The sequence below is a fragment of the Anolis sagrei genome, chromosome 1, assembly GCF_037176765.1.
Source record: "Anolis sagrei isolate rAnoSag1 chromosome 1, rAnoSag1.mat, whole genome shotgun sequence".
Classification (NCBI taxonomy): domain Eukaryota; kingdom Metazoa; phylum Chordata; class Lepidosauria; order Squamata; family Dactyloidae; genus Anolis; species Anolis sagrei.
In genome coordinates, this window is record NC_090021.1 from 204,845,132 (window position 1) to 204,862,642 (window position 17,511).

At 36.1% G+C, this 17,511-nt stretch overlaps 1 protein-coding gene across 26 annotated transcripts in view; it reads left to right on the plus strand.

The window, feature by feature from the left end:
• Positions 1 to 17,511, plus strand: part of NEB (nebulin) — a 188,575-nt gene that overhangs the window by 156,329 nt on the left and 14,735 nt on the right. For 14 of the 26 annotated variants that reach the window (XM_060776678.2, XM_060776715.2, XM_060776799.2 and 11 more), the window contains 13 exons: positions 403 to 507; positions 1,119 to 1,223; positions 3,491 to 3,601; positions 4,074 to 4,184; positions 5,889 to 6,002; positions 6,102 to 6,206; positions 6,970 to 7,074; positions 8,151 to 8,255; positions 9,397 to 9,489; positions 12,040 to 12,132; positions 14,367 to 14,459; positions 14,905 to 14,997; positions 16,609 to 16,701. In XM_060776678.2, the coding sequence (XP_060632661.2) occupies positions 403 to 507; positions 1,119 to 1,223; positions 3,491 to 3,601; positions 4,074 to 4,184; positions 5,889 to 6,002; positions 6,102 to 6,206; positions 6,970 to 7,074; positions 8,151 to 8,255; positions 9,397 to 9,489; positions 12,040 to 12,132; positions 14,367 to 14,459; positions 14,905 to 14,997; positions 16,609 to 16,701 (1,326 nt within the window). The remainder of the gene's footprint in view (positions 1 to 402; positions 508 to 1,118; positions 1,224 to 3,490; positions 3,602 to 4,073; positions 4,185 to 5,888; positions 6,003 to 6,101; positions 6,207 to 6,969; positions 7,075 to 8,150; positions 8,256 to 9,396; positions 9,490 to 12,039; positions 12,133 to 14,366; positions 14,460 to 14,904; positions 14,998 to 16,608; positions 16,702 to 17,511) is intronic. The other 12 variants (XM_060776725.2, XM_060776789.2, XM_060776825.2 and 9 more) reach the window with 9 other exon arrangements.

Sequence of the window (17,511 nt, forward strand, 5' to 3'; positions counted from 1 at the left end):
TGTAGGATCAGAGAATGATAATTATACTAACTAGAGAAGATGATCCCATTTGCATTTTCCATCCTTATTTGTATCAAATATACTATACTCTGTTTTTTATTCTTTCTTCTTAATATTGGTTCATTTGATTTTTTGTTTTCATTTTTTTTAAAAAAACCTATTTGTTTTTGCATATTATTGCAAAAAGAAATTGTGTATTACAAGTCCTTCAGTATTGGTTTGGACTTGTTATTCTTGTTTTCTTTTATGAGTATCTTTCCCCCTTCTTGTTTTTTTTTTTTCAAATGGCACTTCAGCTTTCTTGTCTAATTATGGAAATGTTTGGATCAGCTGGACCTAGGCAGCTGGTTTGGATAGAGATTTTTTTTATTATTGAGGTGGTTTGTGACACGTTCCCTTTAGTACCAGTACAAGAAGAAATATGAGAAGAGCAAAGGTCACTACCATGTGGTTCCAGATAATCTTGAACAGATCCATCTAAAGGAGGCCTCAGAACTTCAGAGCATAGTAAGTCAGATAAGTATGTCTCATGTTTTAATTCCCATTCAAGACCCAGCATCCACTTAATATTGTTTCCTCAGAACACTTTAGTGATTGTCTGGCAGTGAGAAAAATGTAGAATAAGGCTGCAATCCAGTGGGCGAAATGGACATCAGACCCTGTTGATGTTTTCTCCAATTGTCTGTGGTATTTTCACCCATTTCTGCCAGGCAATTAAACAAATGATTCGTATGTTAACTCGGTAAAAGTTCATACATTGTCATGTTCCAGACCAGTTGACATTTCAGCAATGTTGGCTGTATTAATCTTGTGGTAGTTGCTACTTTGTCTATGTTGGATGCCACAATGAGTTCTATCATATGTAGAAATGCTTCTTAGGCAGCAACCATGCTGCCACAGTAATACAAAAGCCCAGCTTAACTGTGGTAATTCAGAATGGCAATTCATGGCTTCCTTTTATATTAAGCATTACACTTTTATGGGTTTTTTTAACCGAACACAGTAGTCTCTTGGGTGGGATGGGAGAAATACTTCCTTCTCCCTCCCCAGTACCTTTTCTATATTTTTGTATATACTACAATAGTGCAGTTAAATAACATTTGCCTCCGTCTTGACAGGTGAAGTACAAGGAAAAATATGAAAAGGAAAGAGGAAAACCCATGCTGGACTTTGAAACACCAACATACCTCACTGCTAAGGAATCTCAGCACATGCAAAGCGAGGTAGGGCCCCTTTGCAACCTAGTTTGAGATAAGAAAATGTGTGCATAATACTCTCGTTGTGGTTGTATTTTTTTCTAGTCAGATTTAAAAAGTTAGTCATGGGGATGCATTTTGAGGGTATGGCTGTTAGGGAGTGATCAATCCTTTGTTCATCTATACCGTGTATTTTGTTAGATGTCTATTTCAAATTAGTCTATGGTTGCCAAAGGGGAAAAAAATGATTAGTAGCAGGCACTTTGCAGCCTGAGGCAGAACAGCAAAAAAAGCACTCATCCCAAACCCAAAACCCATACTTGCTTTTTCTTTTCCCTGGTGGCAAAAATGCAATTATAATAAATATTTAACCTCAAAATTTCACAAAAATTGGCTACCCAAGGTGGCTGCTTCACTGCCTAGTGCTAGTGGGAGTCCATTAACTCTGAACATGTCAAACTGAGATGGTAACTACATATTTGTTTCCAAAGTTATAGTTATTGTCTTTTTATTCACGTCATTCTATTCCTTTCCAATGTTTATACTAAACGTGTTTAATCTGTTTAAAGTTTTGACCATTTTTGTGCCATAGTGAAATTTATATAGAATGAAATCCTGTATAAGTGATTGATCATAATATGTGGGTCATCCTATTGATTGCTAAATCTCTTAACTTTTCATTGCACAATTGTTCTAAAGTCTCATGTCCAATCTTGTCCCTTAGAGCACCAGATGTGCAAAGTGTGAGATAAAGGTACTGTTATACAGTATGGCACCCAAGCTGTATAACAGTGCCTTTCTCTGATTTTGCTTCCTGTATCTGAATAGCAGTTAAACAAGCTGGATAATCAACTTTATTCCTTGACATAGCTAGAATCTCCTTCTGCCCTCCAGGATTGGTACAATTTTTCACAGTGTTTACTATTGGTGACTAATGTGCCTGAAGTCAATTATTCTACATTTAGAAAAAAAAATTACATTGGCACAGCAGTATTAAATGTAGAAAAGTATGAGACGTGGGTTAGGAATGCTTTCACATTTCTGTCTAACTTCTTTACTAGTGTCTTTTGAAATGTTTTCAGGTATTATTCCATTTGGTCAAGTCATTAGCCCATGCTAATTAATTCAGATATATGGCCCCTAAACTAATATTCAATAGATATTAGCTTGAAGCTGGGACTGTTTAATTGTTTAGGCTCCCTGTTCATCCAAGCATAAATTATATTTGCATACTTAAATTTTTTTTTGGGGGGGGGTCTATTCTTGCTTATATTCAGTGTTAAAGTATCCTCCCTTCCAGCCTCATTGCTTTGCCATTTTATTGTTTCACATATTATTTCACAAATATTATTTCACAAATTGACTGAAGTTTGGAAATTGTTCTGTCCCCGTGTAAAACTTATACAGGTTGAAACATACTTGTATAAGGTACTTGGTCATACTGTTTGGGTGGATTTGTCAACTGTTTTCATGATACAACCCTTCAGAATGCAATTGCCCATTTGACCATGATTTATGGAAAGAGAAATGTAACTGTAAGTTTCTTAGCTTATTATATGTGCATATTATATTATTATACTTTACTTTGCCCAATAACAGTAGTTTTCTGGGCATATTACATAATATTGGGATGTAGAGCCCATAGGATTCCTAGCTACTGTAATATCCTTTTCACTTCTTTAAACTTACCATAACAACCGCTAGTAAGTAATACAGCAGTGACACAGTTGTGGTTACAAGGATGTTCAGCAACTGACCACACTAGTGGTCTTTGTATAAACCGAATACTATACTCTATGACTGTCCTTTCTGTCCGAAGATAGTAATAGAGTATAGCATTTGGTTTATACAAAGACCACCAGTGTGGTCAGCTGGTGAACAAAAGTTACATTTGGGCTTCATGTTCCAGAATCCCTAAGCCAGAACAAATAGTGGGAGCTATAGTATGAAAAATACCCTTTGCTTTGCTTGTAATATAGCAGAATACCAGCATACATAAAATGATCTATTTCTATACACACAAGGAAGCAAGAAACAATAAAAATATAAAACTATTCAATACAATTGTAAAATAAGCTATCCGGAGAAAATACAATACCATATAAAGCATACTGACAAATGTAATTAAAATATATACTATTATAAAACAATATTGAACTAAACTGCCAAAAGCATATAATAGTTATTACGTGTCACTGTACAATAGCTGGAAAATATACTTCTTCCTGGTATACTTTGCACAGTTCCAAAATAAATTCTATGTTTCCTTCTTCTTCTTTTCCAAATCCTATTAGAAAGAATATAAAAAAGACTATGAAGAGTCCATTAAAGGCAGAAACCTTTCCGGCCTGGAGATTACACCATCTTTATTACATGTCAGATATGCCACCAAAATAGCAAGCGAGGTAGCAGCTACTCTCTTACTTTTTGCTATGAATCTTTCAACTAGTTTCACTAATTATCCTTACCAAAGTAGCCCTTTCACTGCTTTCCTTACCAGGCTTAAACATTTACCTCAAGCATGATTTTGTTTTTTTATTTGTGCTTTGTTTTAGTCTGTTTATTTTGTTAAAAATTACTAATTGTTAATTGTATTGGCAACTACGCTGTTTCCCTGTCGTTGGAAGCAATGTCATTGACCTCCATTTGTGTGTTTTTCTTTTTTTCATGAAAAGTGGTTGTCTCGTTCTGTGTGTTGGTATAGCAGACAGAACCTTGGACATCATAACTGTTTGCTACTTCACCATAAAAACTATTTGCTTTTTTTGTTCTCCTTCATTTTCTTTCTTGAAGTGCTCTTCCCGACCCTCCCTCTCTTCTTCCTCACTTTTTGTTTCTTCAGTTTTTCTTCTTTCCTCCCTCTATTCCTCCCTCTAGAAAGAATACAGGAGAGATTTGGAAGAAGGTGTCAAAGGTAAAGGTCTCACCATTGTAGATGAGACCCCAGAGCTTCTCAGAGCAAAGAATGCAACTTGTATTTTAAATGAGGTAAGGCTTTTCACTGGGTAGAATAAAGCTTTTGAGACTCTTCTGATATTATCTGAATAAGACCCCCACCCCATTGTGGTGTTCCTCTTTTGCACTTGATTAATACCAAACCATATTGAATTCATGATGGGTCTTTATCTTTTCCCAATATTTGTTCCTCCAAAACATGGGGTAACTATAATACAAGAATAAGCTGTATTTCAACAGTTTGCAAGAAGGTTTGGGTATTGTCAGAAAAGACCATGAAAATAATGTTCATGTGATCTGTAAGCAAGTCTTCAAGTGACATTAATCTGGCAAGCAATTATGTACATAGGTTGTTTCTGAAGCTGATTCCATCTCATAAACATCCATATCATTTTTACTTTTATATTTATTTATTTATTTGGTGCATTTGTTAACCGCCATTCTCAGCCCTAGGGCGACTCATGGCGGTGTACAACACATAAAAAGGCAATTTACAAAAAGGCAATTACAAAACAACATATTAGCAATATAACACTTATAAAGTTACACTAAATAATCCGCTTCGTCTCATAGTGGAATCGTAATCAATCTCATATTCCTTGTTCCATTCCAGTCATCTTTACCACATTATTATAGCACTTAATTAAATGCCTTCTCGAACAGCCATTATAATTATAATGTTCGCATGAAGCCAATATTCTATCCAGAGTGATATTTTCTTCAAGCTATTGCTTCCATACTTTTAGTGATTTTTTTTCACTCAAATACGTCAAAGGCAGGTTTTGAGATGAAAGTTGGAGATTTTGATATGATCCACGGATAAGTTAAAAGATCATTCTGCAGAGAGGGCAAAATGCCAATGCTATGTCAACCTACTTTTTTCAGTGTTAACTCATATAGATAGATAGATAGATAGATAGATAGATAGATAGATAGAGAGGACTTCTCTGAGTAGAGTGGTGAAAGGTGAAATATTAGTTTAACCTGGGAGACTGGAAAGAACCTAAAAGAAACACAACCCTCTCTAGCCTCTTGATTTCCCTTAAAGGAAAAATTCCAAAGACCCACCAGCATCTTCCCATCCTAGCATTCAAAAAGACCAGAAATAGGATTGCAGTCAAGAAAGTAGAGTGACTTAGTGCTTTCTATAGGTTTTCTGGAGATACTTTTGAATGGCTGGTTCCTTTTTTATATATTTATAAATGTTACATTTATCCCTAGGGAAATATAAGGCAGGTTACAAATAAAGCATTATTATAATACTATTATTACATTTATCCATGGATACGTTGATCCTGGATTTTTGCATCAATTTTTGACTAAAATTTCTAGACTTAGACACAAGTACATATGCCAATATCATAGGCCCATATGGACGTTACACCAAATTTTGCATTAAAGCACCATTTTCTCATTCCATGCTGCTTAGGTTGGGAGGGTGTGATTTGCCCAAAGGTGGGTTTCCATGGTTGACCAAGGTTTCCAATGTTGGTTTCCCACAAACCTGGTCCAACACTCAAACTACTACATCACACTGGCTATTATATATTCTGTTAATTCATAATTGCTTCATATTTCAAATAAAGCCTAACTCATCTAAGTGATAAGATTAACATTTTCTGCTAAAATTAAATCCTTCTTTCATTAAATACATGTTTGTCCTCCTTGCAGTATACTTTGACATGTGTAGCTTTCCCAGAGTAATGTTGTATATATATCCCTCCTCTTGACCCACAGAAAGAATACAGGAGAGCCCTGGATATGGAAATCAAGGGAAGAGGTCTGACATCTCTTGCACTGGAAACACCTGATTATATGAGGGCCAAGAATGCTACAGACATTGCTAGCCAGGTCAGTGAAAAGAGACATAAGTTAATAAGTTTGAACCATTGTAATTCCCCGAGGAGACGAAACTGAAGGAGTCTCATATATGTGACCTTTCACCAACAGGTTAAATATAAGCAGTCTGCAGAAATGGAAAAAGCAAACTATACCACTGTTGTCGACACTCCAGATATCATCCATGCACAACATGTGAAGAGCTTTTATAGTCAGGTAATGATGGTCTCTGTTTTGCCAGGGTGAGGGGTTGGTTGGTTTCATATACATGAGAAAACTATTTTTTTAAATAATGCTTCTTTTTAAACAATAATTCACAACAATGGAACTCAAATGGGAAAACCTAGGCATGTAAATAAATCTCAGCACAACTGAGAGAAAATACTCTGAAAATTATGTGTAAATGGCACTATTATCCACTCAAACTGCATAGAATTAATAATAGAATCTCTAAACTATGTTGAAGAAGGTGTGGGGAAATAGGGGGTTGGAGCCACATGTGTTGAACATGCCCAAAAATATGAAGATTCTGGGATGAAGTGCTATCATAGATACAATACACTTCACATGAGCTTTATTAATGATTCTTATATTTGAAAGTGAGATTAAGGATCTGGTAAATAAAATAAAATAAAATAAAATAAAAATCTTATATGCCATGTGATTGGCATAAATGTTATTTTTTTAAAGGAAAAAGGGATGCTTCCACATAAACCCACAGATGAGATGTCACATTGCTGTGAAGTCTCAGATGTCTTAATGTTTTGCTCATGTTCACTACCGCTATTGCTACTACTACTTCATCTTGCTTCCCACTGAAAGGTGCTTTTATCTAATAGTCATTTCATTCAACTGCTGATTATGTAGGAAAATGGTTGTGTTACTCTTAGACACAGAGCATGCATGTGTGTTTTCCACAAAACTTTTTGTCTTGTTACAACAGTGGCAATGTTTTCTTTCTTTTCATCTTGAACAATAGAAAAAATATAAAGAGGATGCAGAGAGAACCATGTCATACTATGTGCCTGTTCTAGAAACACCAGAAATGCAGAGAGTCCGAGAGAACCAAAAGAACTTCAGCATGGTATGTACCTACATTTATATGTTTTCTCATAACAGAGCTTACACAGAAAATAATTGAAGTCAGTGCTTCTCAAGTTATCTGATGTGAGGAACCAGCAGTTATTTTTTCACAATGTACTATATTTGTGCGCATTGGCTACAATTGTTTCATTCCTGGAAACTCACCGGGGACTGGTAGTTAGTCAATGATTTAGGGACTGTCACTGATCCATGGACTTTGACTTTGGTAACTTTGAGCAGAAATGTTTGATATGTTAGTATGTGAAGATGTGTTTAATTTTAGCTGATGTGTGGGAGAAGTCACCATTAGTGAGTGTGCTGTAACTTGCAGGTGTTTCTGCCTTAAACAGAATCACATCAAGCAAAAGTAAATCAAACATTGTCTGTGTGACACTGCATGCATTTTTGCAGTAGTGAAACTTTGGTGGCAAATTGTTCATCTCAATTTGTTCTGATATACATAAAATCTGTATGTGAGACGCATACTTACCCACTCAAACCAAGAATAAACCTTACTAGCATCTGCCATAATAATAAAGGTTGAATGGCTTGGGAATCAGCACCAAACCTCAAAAAAATTAAAGGACAAGGTGGGCCATAAGTCTAAACTCCACTCCATTGTGTAAGCACATTATTAATATCCATCTCCCATGGTATTCTCCATGTTCTATAATGTTGTAAGGGGAGTACTAGAGATGTTCTCCTTCTGTGAGACATTTCAGACTTATCGGTGTCCACTGGCATTCCTATAAGTGTATGAGTGACTGAGTCAGGTCATGTCTTTCGAGGCTCCTTCTACACTGCCATATAAAATCCAGTTTCTCTCCTTTCAGTTGGATTATATGACAGTGTAGATTCTCCAGTTCAATACAGATAATGTGGATTATCTGCTTTCATAATCTGAGTTATATGGTAGTGTAGAGCCAGCCTGAGATGTTAAAATCGCATCTGTTAGGATACAGATACTGAATTAAATGACTCTTGAATCTTCTCAGAAGGTCAAATAATAAACAAACGAGGCTGAATTTTCCTGGAAGAGCAATACAGTCTTTTTTAAACCTCATCTTCTCTCAACAGCTTCGGTACCAACATGATTTCCAAGACAGCAAAGGAAAAGTAACAGTTGTACATGAAACACCAGAAATCCTCCGAGTTAAAGAAAACCAGAAGAATTTCAGCACGGTAACCTTACAGTACACCACATTGAATATTCTCACACTTATATCCCAGCTTAGCTCACACTTCCATGTAGGAGAAACATCCTGAATGCTAGGGATACTCCTTATGATCTTTGCATATTATCTGTATGCTTCTCTCTAGCCCCTTCAACGTAGCCACAGGGGCTTGATCTGGATTTGGAACCATAGTGTGGATATGAGCAAGAGTGATGAATGATGCTCTAATCCTTTGTGGTCCTGATCTAGATCAGGGGGTCTGCTCCACCTGCAATTTATATTGTCCAAATTGAGACAAAGGTAATTAAAGCATCCCTCCCTCCCTTTCACATTAGTGACGCAGTTTGGATTGGCACATATTTGAAGGGAGGGGGGAGAACACATAACTGCTAGCTAAGTCTTTGAGATATTTTGTACTTTACTCTTTCAGGCAAGAATAAGAATCATTTGCTACTAATATTTTTCTCATTAGGAGGACTTCTTTTTGCCCTTCTCTTTCTCATTTTAAAGCAATGTTTTGTTTACCAGTAGTAAGTTGTATTCAGAAAAACTGAAAAGAGGGTTAAGAAATGTCTGTCCCTGTTTTTGTTGCATGACTCTGCCAGCTATTAATGTGTAGTTTTCTAGGCTTGTTGTTTCTCTTATAGGTAGCTGATTGTTAGCCATGTGCTGTGTCTTTTTAAAAAAAATCAGCTAGTTGTTCTTATGTTTTAACCATGAAGGTCTCCAGAAGACCCCAAATATTGTCAATCTGTGATGTCTTAATTAGTCATGAGTATTGATAGATTACAGATGGACAACAAAACAGTGGAAAGTCACAATACATATTTCTAATTGAAAACAGTGTCCTTGCGGCTTGTATTAGCCCAAGGATTTGAACTACTGTATTGTGTTCTTTGACCAACTAATCACTATTAAGAACAGTGGGGCTTGGCTTATTCTTCAGTATCACTAAATTACCTTATTTCTTGTACACAGTTTTTCTTTCTTTCACATAGACAGCCATGGCTCGTGTGTGAATTCATTTGCTATAATGACCTTGTCAAAATCCAGGCGTTTCTTGCTATTTGAGATTCCACTTTTCTGTAGTCCTTCTGTAGCAAGTGACAATGTTGTTTCCTATGCTCAATTTTGTTGTCTTGGTTAAGATTTTATATAAAGAAGATATTGGAACAGGAACAGCTATTGAAAAGACACCTGAGATGCAGAGAATTAAACAAACCCAGGATGCAATAAGCACGGTACAAAACCAATGGATTTTTTAACACTTTTACCTGACCTGCTCCATCTCATAAAATTTCATCTACTTCACTTAAGCCTAACAACACTTCTGGAATAACTTACATATTTCCTTAACTAATATGAAAAAAAATGCCTTTCATCATTAATCCAATCACAGTTTGCTAACTAGTTTCCACTTCCTATTTTTTACATTCATATCTAAAATATTATATTCAGAAATGTCTAACAATTAATGTTCATCAACTAATGTTCATCATTTGGTGTTGTATAGATTGTAGCTACATTCACTTTATAACCTTGTCCCAAATGATGATAACGGCAACAACTATAGTTAAAATATTTTAAAATTCACAAATGTTAAAGAAACTTCTTTTCCTTTTCTGCATTCCTTTTCATCGTATTTTTGTTTCATCTTTTTCTCTTATTCCCCCAGCATCTCTGGTAGGACTTTTTTTAACAATATGATTTTGAATGATTTTATCAAATGTATTGCTTTCCTTTTTGTTTGTTTTTTACAATTTGTTTTGTAAAAGGGATAAAATACTGTTTATTGGATGTTGTTTATGTACTTACACCCATGTTGGATAAAATAAGATGCCTTCTTAAAATGTCTTGGAGAACACATAGATCTATTTTATATTATGAAAATACACAGTCTATTAGATTTACAGTCTTCAGCTAATGCAATGACTAAACCTGGATCTGCACTGCCCTATATCCCAGGATCTGATCCCAGCTTATCTGCTTTGAACAGGATTATATGAATCTACACTGCCAGAGAATCTGGGATAAGCAGATAAGAAGCTCCTGGAATATAGGGCAGTATAGATCCAGCATAAATCTCACTGCAAAGCAGAGGGACATAAATAAATTTTCACTCATTTATGCCACAGGTTTCAGTAGTATTAGGCATTGTAAAGTTGTAAGCCACCTTGAGTCCCTTTGGGTGAGAAAGGCTGGGTAGAAATGAAGTAAAGAAATAAATTGTCCTAGACTTAACTATACTTTCTAGATACAGTATACAGGCAATCCCCAAGTTGCAAACATTCAACTTACACACAACTCATGGTTAAGAAAAGGGGCGAGACAACAGGAAATGAGAGAAATCTATCTCTTGGAAAGGAAATTCATTCCTGGAAGAGTTATCATGGGGAAAAGGTGTCTCCACTGAAGCTTTATCACTAATCCTTATTTTCACAGCAAATCAATTTTTTTCAAAATCCAGAGAATGAGGAGTATTAACTCTTCTCTATATTAACTCTTCTCCATATATATATGGTTACATTTAAAAAATGCACTTGTTCTGACTTACATGCAAATTCAACTTAAAAACAAATCTACAGAACCTATCTTGTTTGTAATTTGGGGAATGCTGTCTACATCTTTGAGATGTTTCTATATCTATAGGGCTTAATCCAGGTTTAATGAAATGTGGAGAAACCTGATTAAAACAATGAGCCTTACATAAATTATGAACAGGGCCATTTTTGAGCAGGCCTAGTTAATTCTTGGTCCAACCAATAATTTGCACCCTCATCCAGTCATAGCAGCGCTAACATAAAGGTCCTTGTATGCAAAGGTGCCATCATTGTCATCTGAGTGGTGCAGTGTTTCATGTTTCAGTGATATGTCCTTATTGTTCATGTGGAGAATGCACTATGCATAGAAAGATCACTGTTTGCTGCTGAGCCCCTGGAGCCCAGGTGTTTGACTTTAGGTTGGATTATCAATAATTAAAGAAAAGAGACATGGTGCTTCCCTAAGCAGGATGGTCGGTCTGATTTGTATCAACATGTAATGCAACGAGAATGAATTCTGCATTCATAATGCCCATGGCTAAGGTCTCCTTGGGATGTACCTGAGGTATTGCTTGGACATATAATTCTAGGGTTTGTCAACACAACACTGGCTATGTTAATACAAAGCAATGGTGGAGATGCTTTCACTGAGACACATTGCAATATATTTGAGAAATAGAAAAATACTTTACAATGTGTATTCAAGCATCACAATTTAAAAAGAGCCATACTGATTAGAACAGAGGTTAACTAGTACAAGTTCCCACAGTGTCCAAATTATAGGGAAGCCCAGAAGCAGAACATTGGCATACTAGTACCCCTTGCCCATTACAGTAGACACTGGTTGGGATACATACATTATATTCCAAATTGAAGTAATTTCACACTTATTGATTGATAGCTATGTCTGCTTCTGATTGAAAGCTTCTATTCTGCTGGAAGAAACTTTTTCTCATTACAAAATATGTGGATGGAAGGGTTAACATTAACCCTTCCATTCATATTGGATTGTAATACAAGATGTAAAGCTTAATATTTCCGCAAAAAAAATTTTTTTGCTAATTTTCAGCACAGGCATTCTTAAGAAGGACTTTTCCTCATGGGTGAATGCAATGCTTTGAGCTCTAAGAAATATGCAAATTTTCTGTGGTATTTGTTCTCTTGCGAGATATGGATTGTGTTCCCTGTTGTACACAATGTAAGTCGTTTTTGTTTTGTCTTGTTTCCTCTAAACTGCATACAACTTTTTAGATTAAGTACAAAGAACAAATTGGAAAAGGAACTCCCATTTCTGACCTCCCTGAAGTGAAACGTGTGAAGGAGACACAGAAGAACATCAGCTCGGTAGTGGCTGATATTTCCTATGCTCATTTGTGTGTGAGCTGAACTGTAATGGTGTGCTGTTGACCTTACTAAAAAAAAAAATCTTTCCCTTGCTAACGTGTGGCTATTATCACCAATCTTCAAAAGGACATTTCTCTAGTATTATTCCATTTTAACCTCCATTAGCTTGGACAGCTACTTATACCTTGAGAGGAGTAGTAACAGTAGCATAGAGAATCTGGCTTTGCTTAGACAATGATGACAAGTATTCTGGAAAAGTTCCAAACAAAAGTTCATTTTAGCTATGCCTATCAGTGGGATTAATTGTCAGGTTGTGGCTTCTATATTTATTCACAGTAGACCCCCCCCCCCCCACATTTGCTGGAGTTAGGGGCACATGAACCCTGAAAAAGTTGGAAAATAGTGTATAAATTCCCCCCTCTTTACCCAAGAAAATCCTTTTTTAGGAATCTCTAGGTCCTCTATAGTTGGATGTTGGCCATAGAATCATGTGGGACCTGGAGCAGACCTGCACAACCTGTGCTTTCAGGTGTTTGGGCCCCCACTCCCAGGAGCTCTAGCCAGCTGTTCCAATGGCCAAGAATTCTGGGAGCTGAAGTCCAAAATACCTGGAGACAATACCATAGCCAGGATTTTGATTGGGGGGGGGGGGTGCTGAGTCTGAGTGAGAGAGGATCTACCCTAGCAAACCTTTTGTATTGATATATTGTGCCAGTAAGGCCTTCTCGCGGACCACCCTGAGAATTTCGGGAGGGGGGCTAAAGCCTCTCAAGCCCCCCCCCCCCCCCCGGCTACATGCCTGCCTAGAGAGCTGCAGGTTGTGTGCAGGCCTGACCTAGACTAGAGAATCCTAGAGAGAAGATATTAATCAATAATCAAATCCGCAAAAGTCAAATCTGTAAAGTACTGCATGTACTTTAATTTACTTGCAATATATACTGTATATATAAAAGGTCATGGTAAACTGATTCTCAACACTTCAAATGAAATGTGGGCAGCTTGCTTCTTGAAACATAAGCATCTGTTTTTCTTGATCTTTTGGGCAGAAATTCCAGTTTACCCTACCTTACTTAATCAAGTCTTCCCACTTGTCCAGTGACACAATGGGTTAAACCCTTGTGCCAGCAGGACTGCTGACTCAAAGGTCAGTGGTTTGAATCCAGGGATCAGGGTGAGCTCCCATCTGTCAGCTCCAGCTTCTCATGTCTGGACATGAGAGAAGCTTCCCACAGGATAGTAAAACATCCGGGCAGCATCCTTGCAGATGGCCAATTCTCTCACACCAGAAGCATCTTGCAGTTTCTCAAGTCACTCCTGACACAAAAAAACCCTTGTCCATTAAGATTATAAAATATTAATTGGCCATTTTCCGAACAGCTGTATTACTCTATTTTAGTAAAAAAACGCATACAGTTTATATCAGTAGTGAATGTAATACTGTACTATAAATCTGCCTGAAGAACAAGGAAATTCTGTGTTTCCAATTGTAGCCACGTAAGTTGTGATTCTCATAGGGGTTTCATAAAAAAAAAACATAGTGACAAACCATCAAGGGCTCATGAAGCCATACTAATAAGTATTACTTTCTCCTCTCTTGACCTTTTCCCCTTCACCCTTCCCCTAGGCCTTTTGCAATACTAATTTTTCTTGAAATTCATTTTTCCATAATCCATTCATTCTCTAAATTTTCTGATTTCTAACTTTATATTGACATCAATTGCTTTTTGATATTTTTACTAAATGTTGTTTCACCCCCCCCCCTTTTTTTTTTTTAAAGGAGTGAAATGCAGGACTTGGAGTGTGTCTTTTGTTTTTGTTTTTGAAGTGGCCAATAATTTTAATGCTCTTTTTTCATTTTAATTTTTTTTTTTGTAAAATCAAAACAAAACAAATTGTCAAGTCTGAAATTATGTAGTGATTCAATCTCAGGCTTACAGTTCTGGTTACTAGACTTACCCTGTAATAGGACTTGTGGCTCAGACCAAAATTTGTGACAGAAATACGAGTGAATTCTCAGTAGCTCTTCAATACCAAAGTATAAGGGTTGGGTTCTCCAAACTAGGAAATATAGTGGAAGCACTTTCAATTGGACAATCTCGCATTCTTAAACAGTGTTAATATGTTCAATATGAACATGCCTCAGAAGTATCTGCTCTTCATTCTACATTGCATGTAGATTTTTGTGAGCAGTTATCAGCTTTCTTCTCAACTTTATGGATGTTTGTATTCTGCAGGTTTTGTACAAAGAGAACGCAGGGCAAGGAACTCCGATACCGCTTACTCCAGAGATAGAGCGAGTCAAACGCAATCAAGAACACATTAGCTCGGTATTTCTCAATTGAATCAACATTACCTTAACAACTCATCTTAAAAAAAAATAACATCCTAACTTCCATTTTCTCTATCTTATTACATGCCATTTTCCGCTGACTCATTCCCCTCCTTGATATTCTTTAACCTTCATTCCACAACTTCATGCACATTGAAATAATTGTTTTTAAAAAGTGATCTATGACAAACCATACATGTGATCTTCAATGAAATTAACACTGTCCCTTCCACACAAATGCTTCCCTTAACATGCCGTTTCTGACTTCCTTTTTCATTCACACATTTATTGAATAATGTGTAACTATGCTAAACCATCTTTCACTTTTCAGTACTACTCCAAGCATGGGATTTAAAACCACATAGTACTAGTCACAACCCATCTTCAATTATTTTGTCTCTTTGTTCGTGTCTTGTTTTGGATCCTCTATTGTACCCTTACAGGTGGCTTACAAAGAAAATGTGGGGACAGGAATGGCAACTCCTGTCACCCCAGAAATGGAGAGAGTGAAGCGTAATCAGGAGAACGTTAGCTCGGTATATCGTGAACCATCTATCAATCTATAAATCCTTTTAACCAGCCACCACCCTTTGTTAAATATACGTAATTTTAATCATTCCACAAGACTTTGAATATCACTCCCTCATAATTTAATCAACTCACTAAAATTTCAGTCATTGAGGTTAAACATAAAAACACTAACTTGTTTTGAGTTCTGTGGTGATTTTTAACTCTTTTTGTTTTCCCTCAAAATATTTTTTTCTTATCCTGCCCCCTCCCTCAATATGAGAATAATACTAAAACAAATGATATTCAAAGTGAATTCCTTCTCTCCTTATAACAGGAAATGTCTCTAATAGTTTTTTGCATCCATGTGTTGGTGCAGTGCAAAATTAAAATAAAACTGTGACATGTTTCCTCCAAGAATATTCATAAAATACTGTATGATTTCCATTTATTATAGTGTTTTATGCCGAATATGTGCTCTAAAAATGTATAGTCAGCCCTCCATATTCATGGGTTTTGCATCCAAGAATTCAAACAAGCACTCAGGAAAAAAAGCAAATCTTGATTTTGGTGTGCGTCTATCAAAATGTGTTATGTAGCCATACCTGCTGTAGTCCTCCACCCTTCACCATTTTAAAGCTTCCCAGGCTTTATCCAGCTGCTATTTGGTTTGTTCATTATTTTATATAAGGGACCCCATTTTATTACACCATTGTACACTATTATAGGACTTGAGCATCTACAGATGTTTAATATCTTGCAACTAAACCACAGCATACACCGAGGGTCCACTGTATTACATTTCCTGAAGAAAACCAAACAAAACTACCTGAATTATACCTTATTTCATGGAATAAACTGACACAAATGGCTATATATGCATTCCGGACACTCATGTCATTTGCCCATTTCTTATAATATCACCTTACATAAAAGAGAGATTATGTCAACTATAAATTCCTACAATGTACTTCAGTAGATATGGTGATTTAGGGACATGTTTTGAGCTCCCACAAACATATGGTATGTCCACAATCACTTTTTAATGCCTACTTTATTCACTCAGGAGGAAAGGAAGTCTTTGTCTACCCATCCTCTGTTGGAAGCTGTCAAGAAAAGTTTTCCAAGAGCACCCATGCTTTTGTAGTCAGGCTCATTAATATGAGGCAACAGAGGTGAAATCCAGGCAATAGTTGAGTAATTGAAATGGGGCCAAGAAGATCTTTGCACAGATGGGCAGAGATCACATTCTCTCTGACAGCTGCTATACTCAGCCTATTTGCCCCAATGATTTATTCACTTCACCTTTTGACAGCAATGATAAGGACGAGAGTGAAGAACCAGCAATGTGAAAATGTTCCTAGCATCATTTTTGTTTTTGCAAAAACTAGTGCAATATCAGTTTTAAGTTGTGTCCTCATACATATTTTATTGTTAGGAACTATCTGAAGTCAACATACTACTTGATGTAACATTTTTTTTAATATAACCTGATTTCTAAAACAAACCCAGATTGACATGAGATGGGATTATGTTGTGGTTTTTCCCCCCAAAGGTAGCCTTTTCTACAATGATCATGCATTTTTATATTTGACACTTAAAACTGCTTTTCATTTTTTTTACACTTTCTTGTTGTACAGGTGTTGTACAAAGAGAATTTAGGGACTGGGACTCCTACACCTATTACTCCAGAGATGGAGAGAGTCAAACGCAATCAAGAAAACTTTAGCTCGGTATTTTTATAATTAAAAGTACCCTTTAACTTGGAATAAATATGTAATTAACTACTACCAAACTTAACTCCTCCCTAGTAACTAAAAATCTCTTGGTTTTCATCATTTGACACAATTTTAGTAATTTAATTTTTAATTTGGTCATCTCCTCTTCTCTGCCCATCATTTTCTTTTATTTCTTGAACAGTGTTAAGCTTAACATGACAATACGGACTCTACTCAGGTAAAATTAAATTTAAGTCAGATTAATTCATTTTATTTCCGTGAGAGGCAAACTCAGCTTTAAATATTCAACTCTGTTTTATTAAAATCAACAAGACTCAGAAGGGCCTCTCTTTTATTATAACCCAAAACAATTTTGACATGATTATTTTGACTTCATTATTTTGGTAATCATTTAACTGTTCTTTTAACATTTTAATAATACTATACCTTCTCAAAGGAATGCAAAGGCAAACTCTCTCTGAATAAATTTTGTCAAGAAAGCCTAGTGATTCTTTCACCTTATGGTTGTTGTGTGATTTGAAGGTATGCAACAACAATATATACCTTAAATTGAAAATCTATTTTTGTTATATTTTCTTTAACTTTGTCACTAATTAAGTCAGATTATTTCCTATAATAAGATTGAATGTGAGGTTGCAATCCTATATGTACTTTTAATGCAGTAAGTCAAACTGAACTAAGTGGAGATATACATCATATGAGACATTTATTTATTTCCCCATCCACCAATCTCACTATAGAGCCTAAAGACCCAAAGACCCATACTGTACTATGAAAGTAAGTTTCATTGAAGTCAGTGGGACT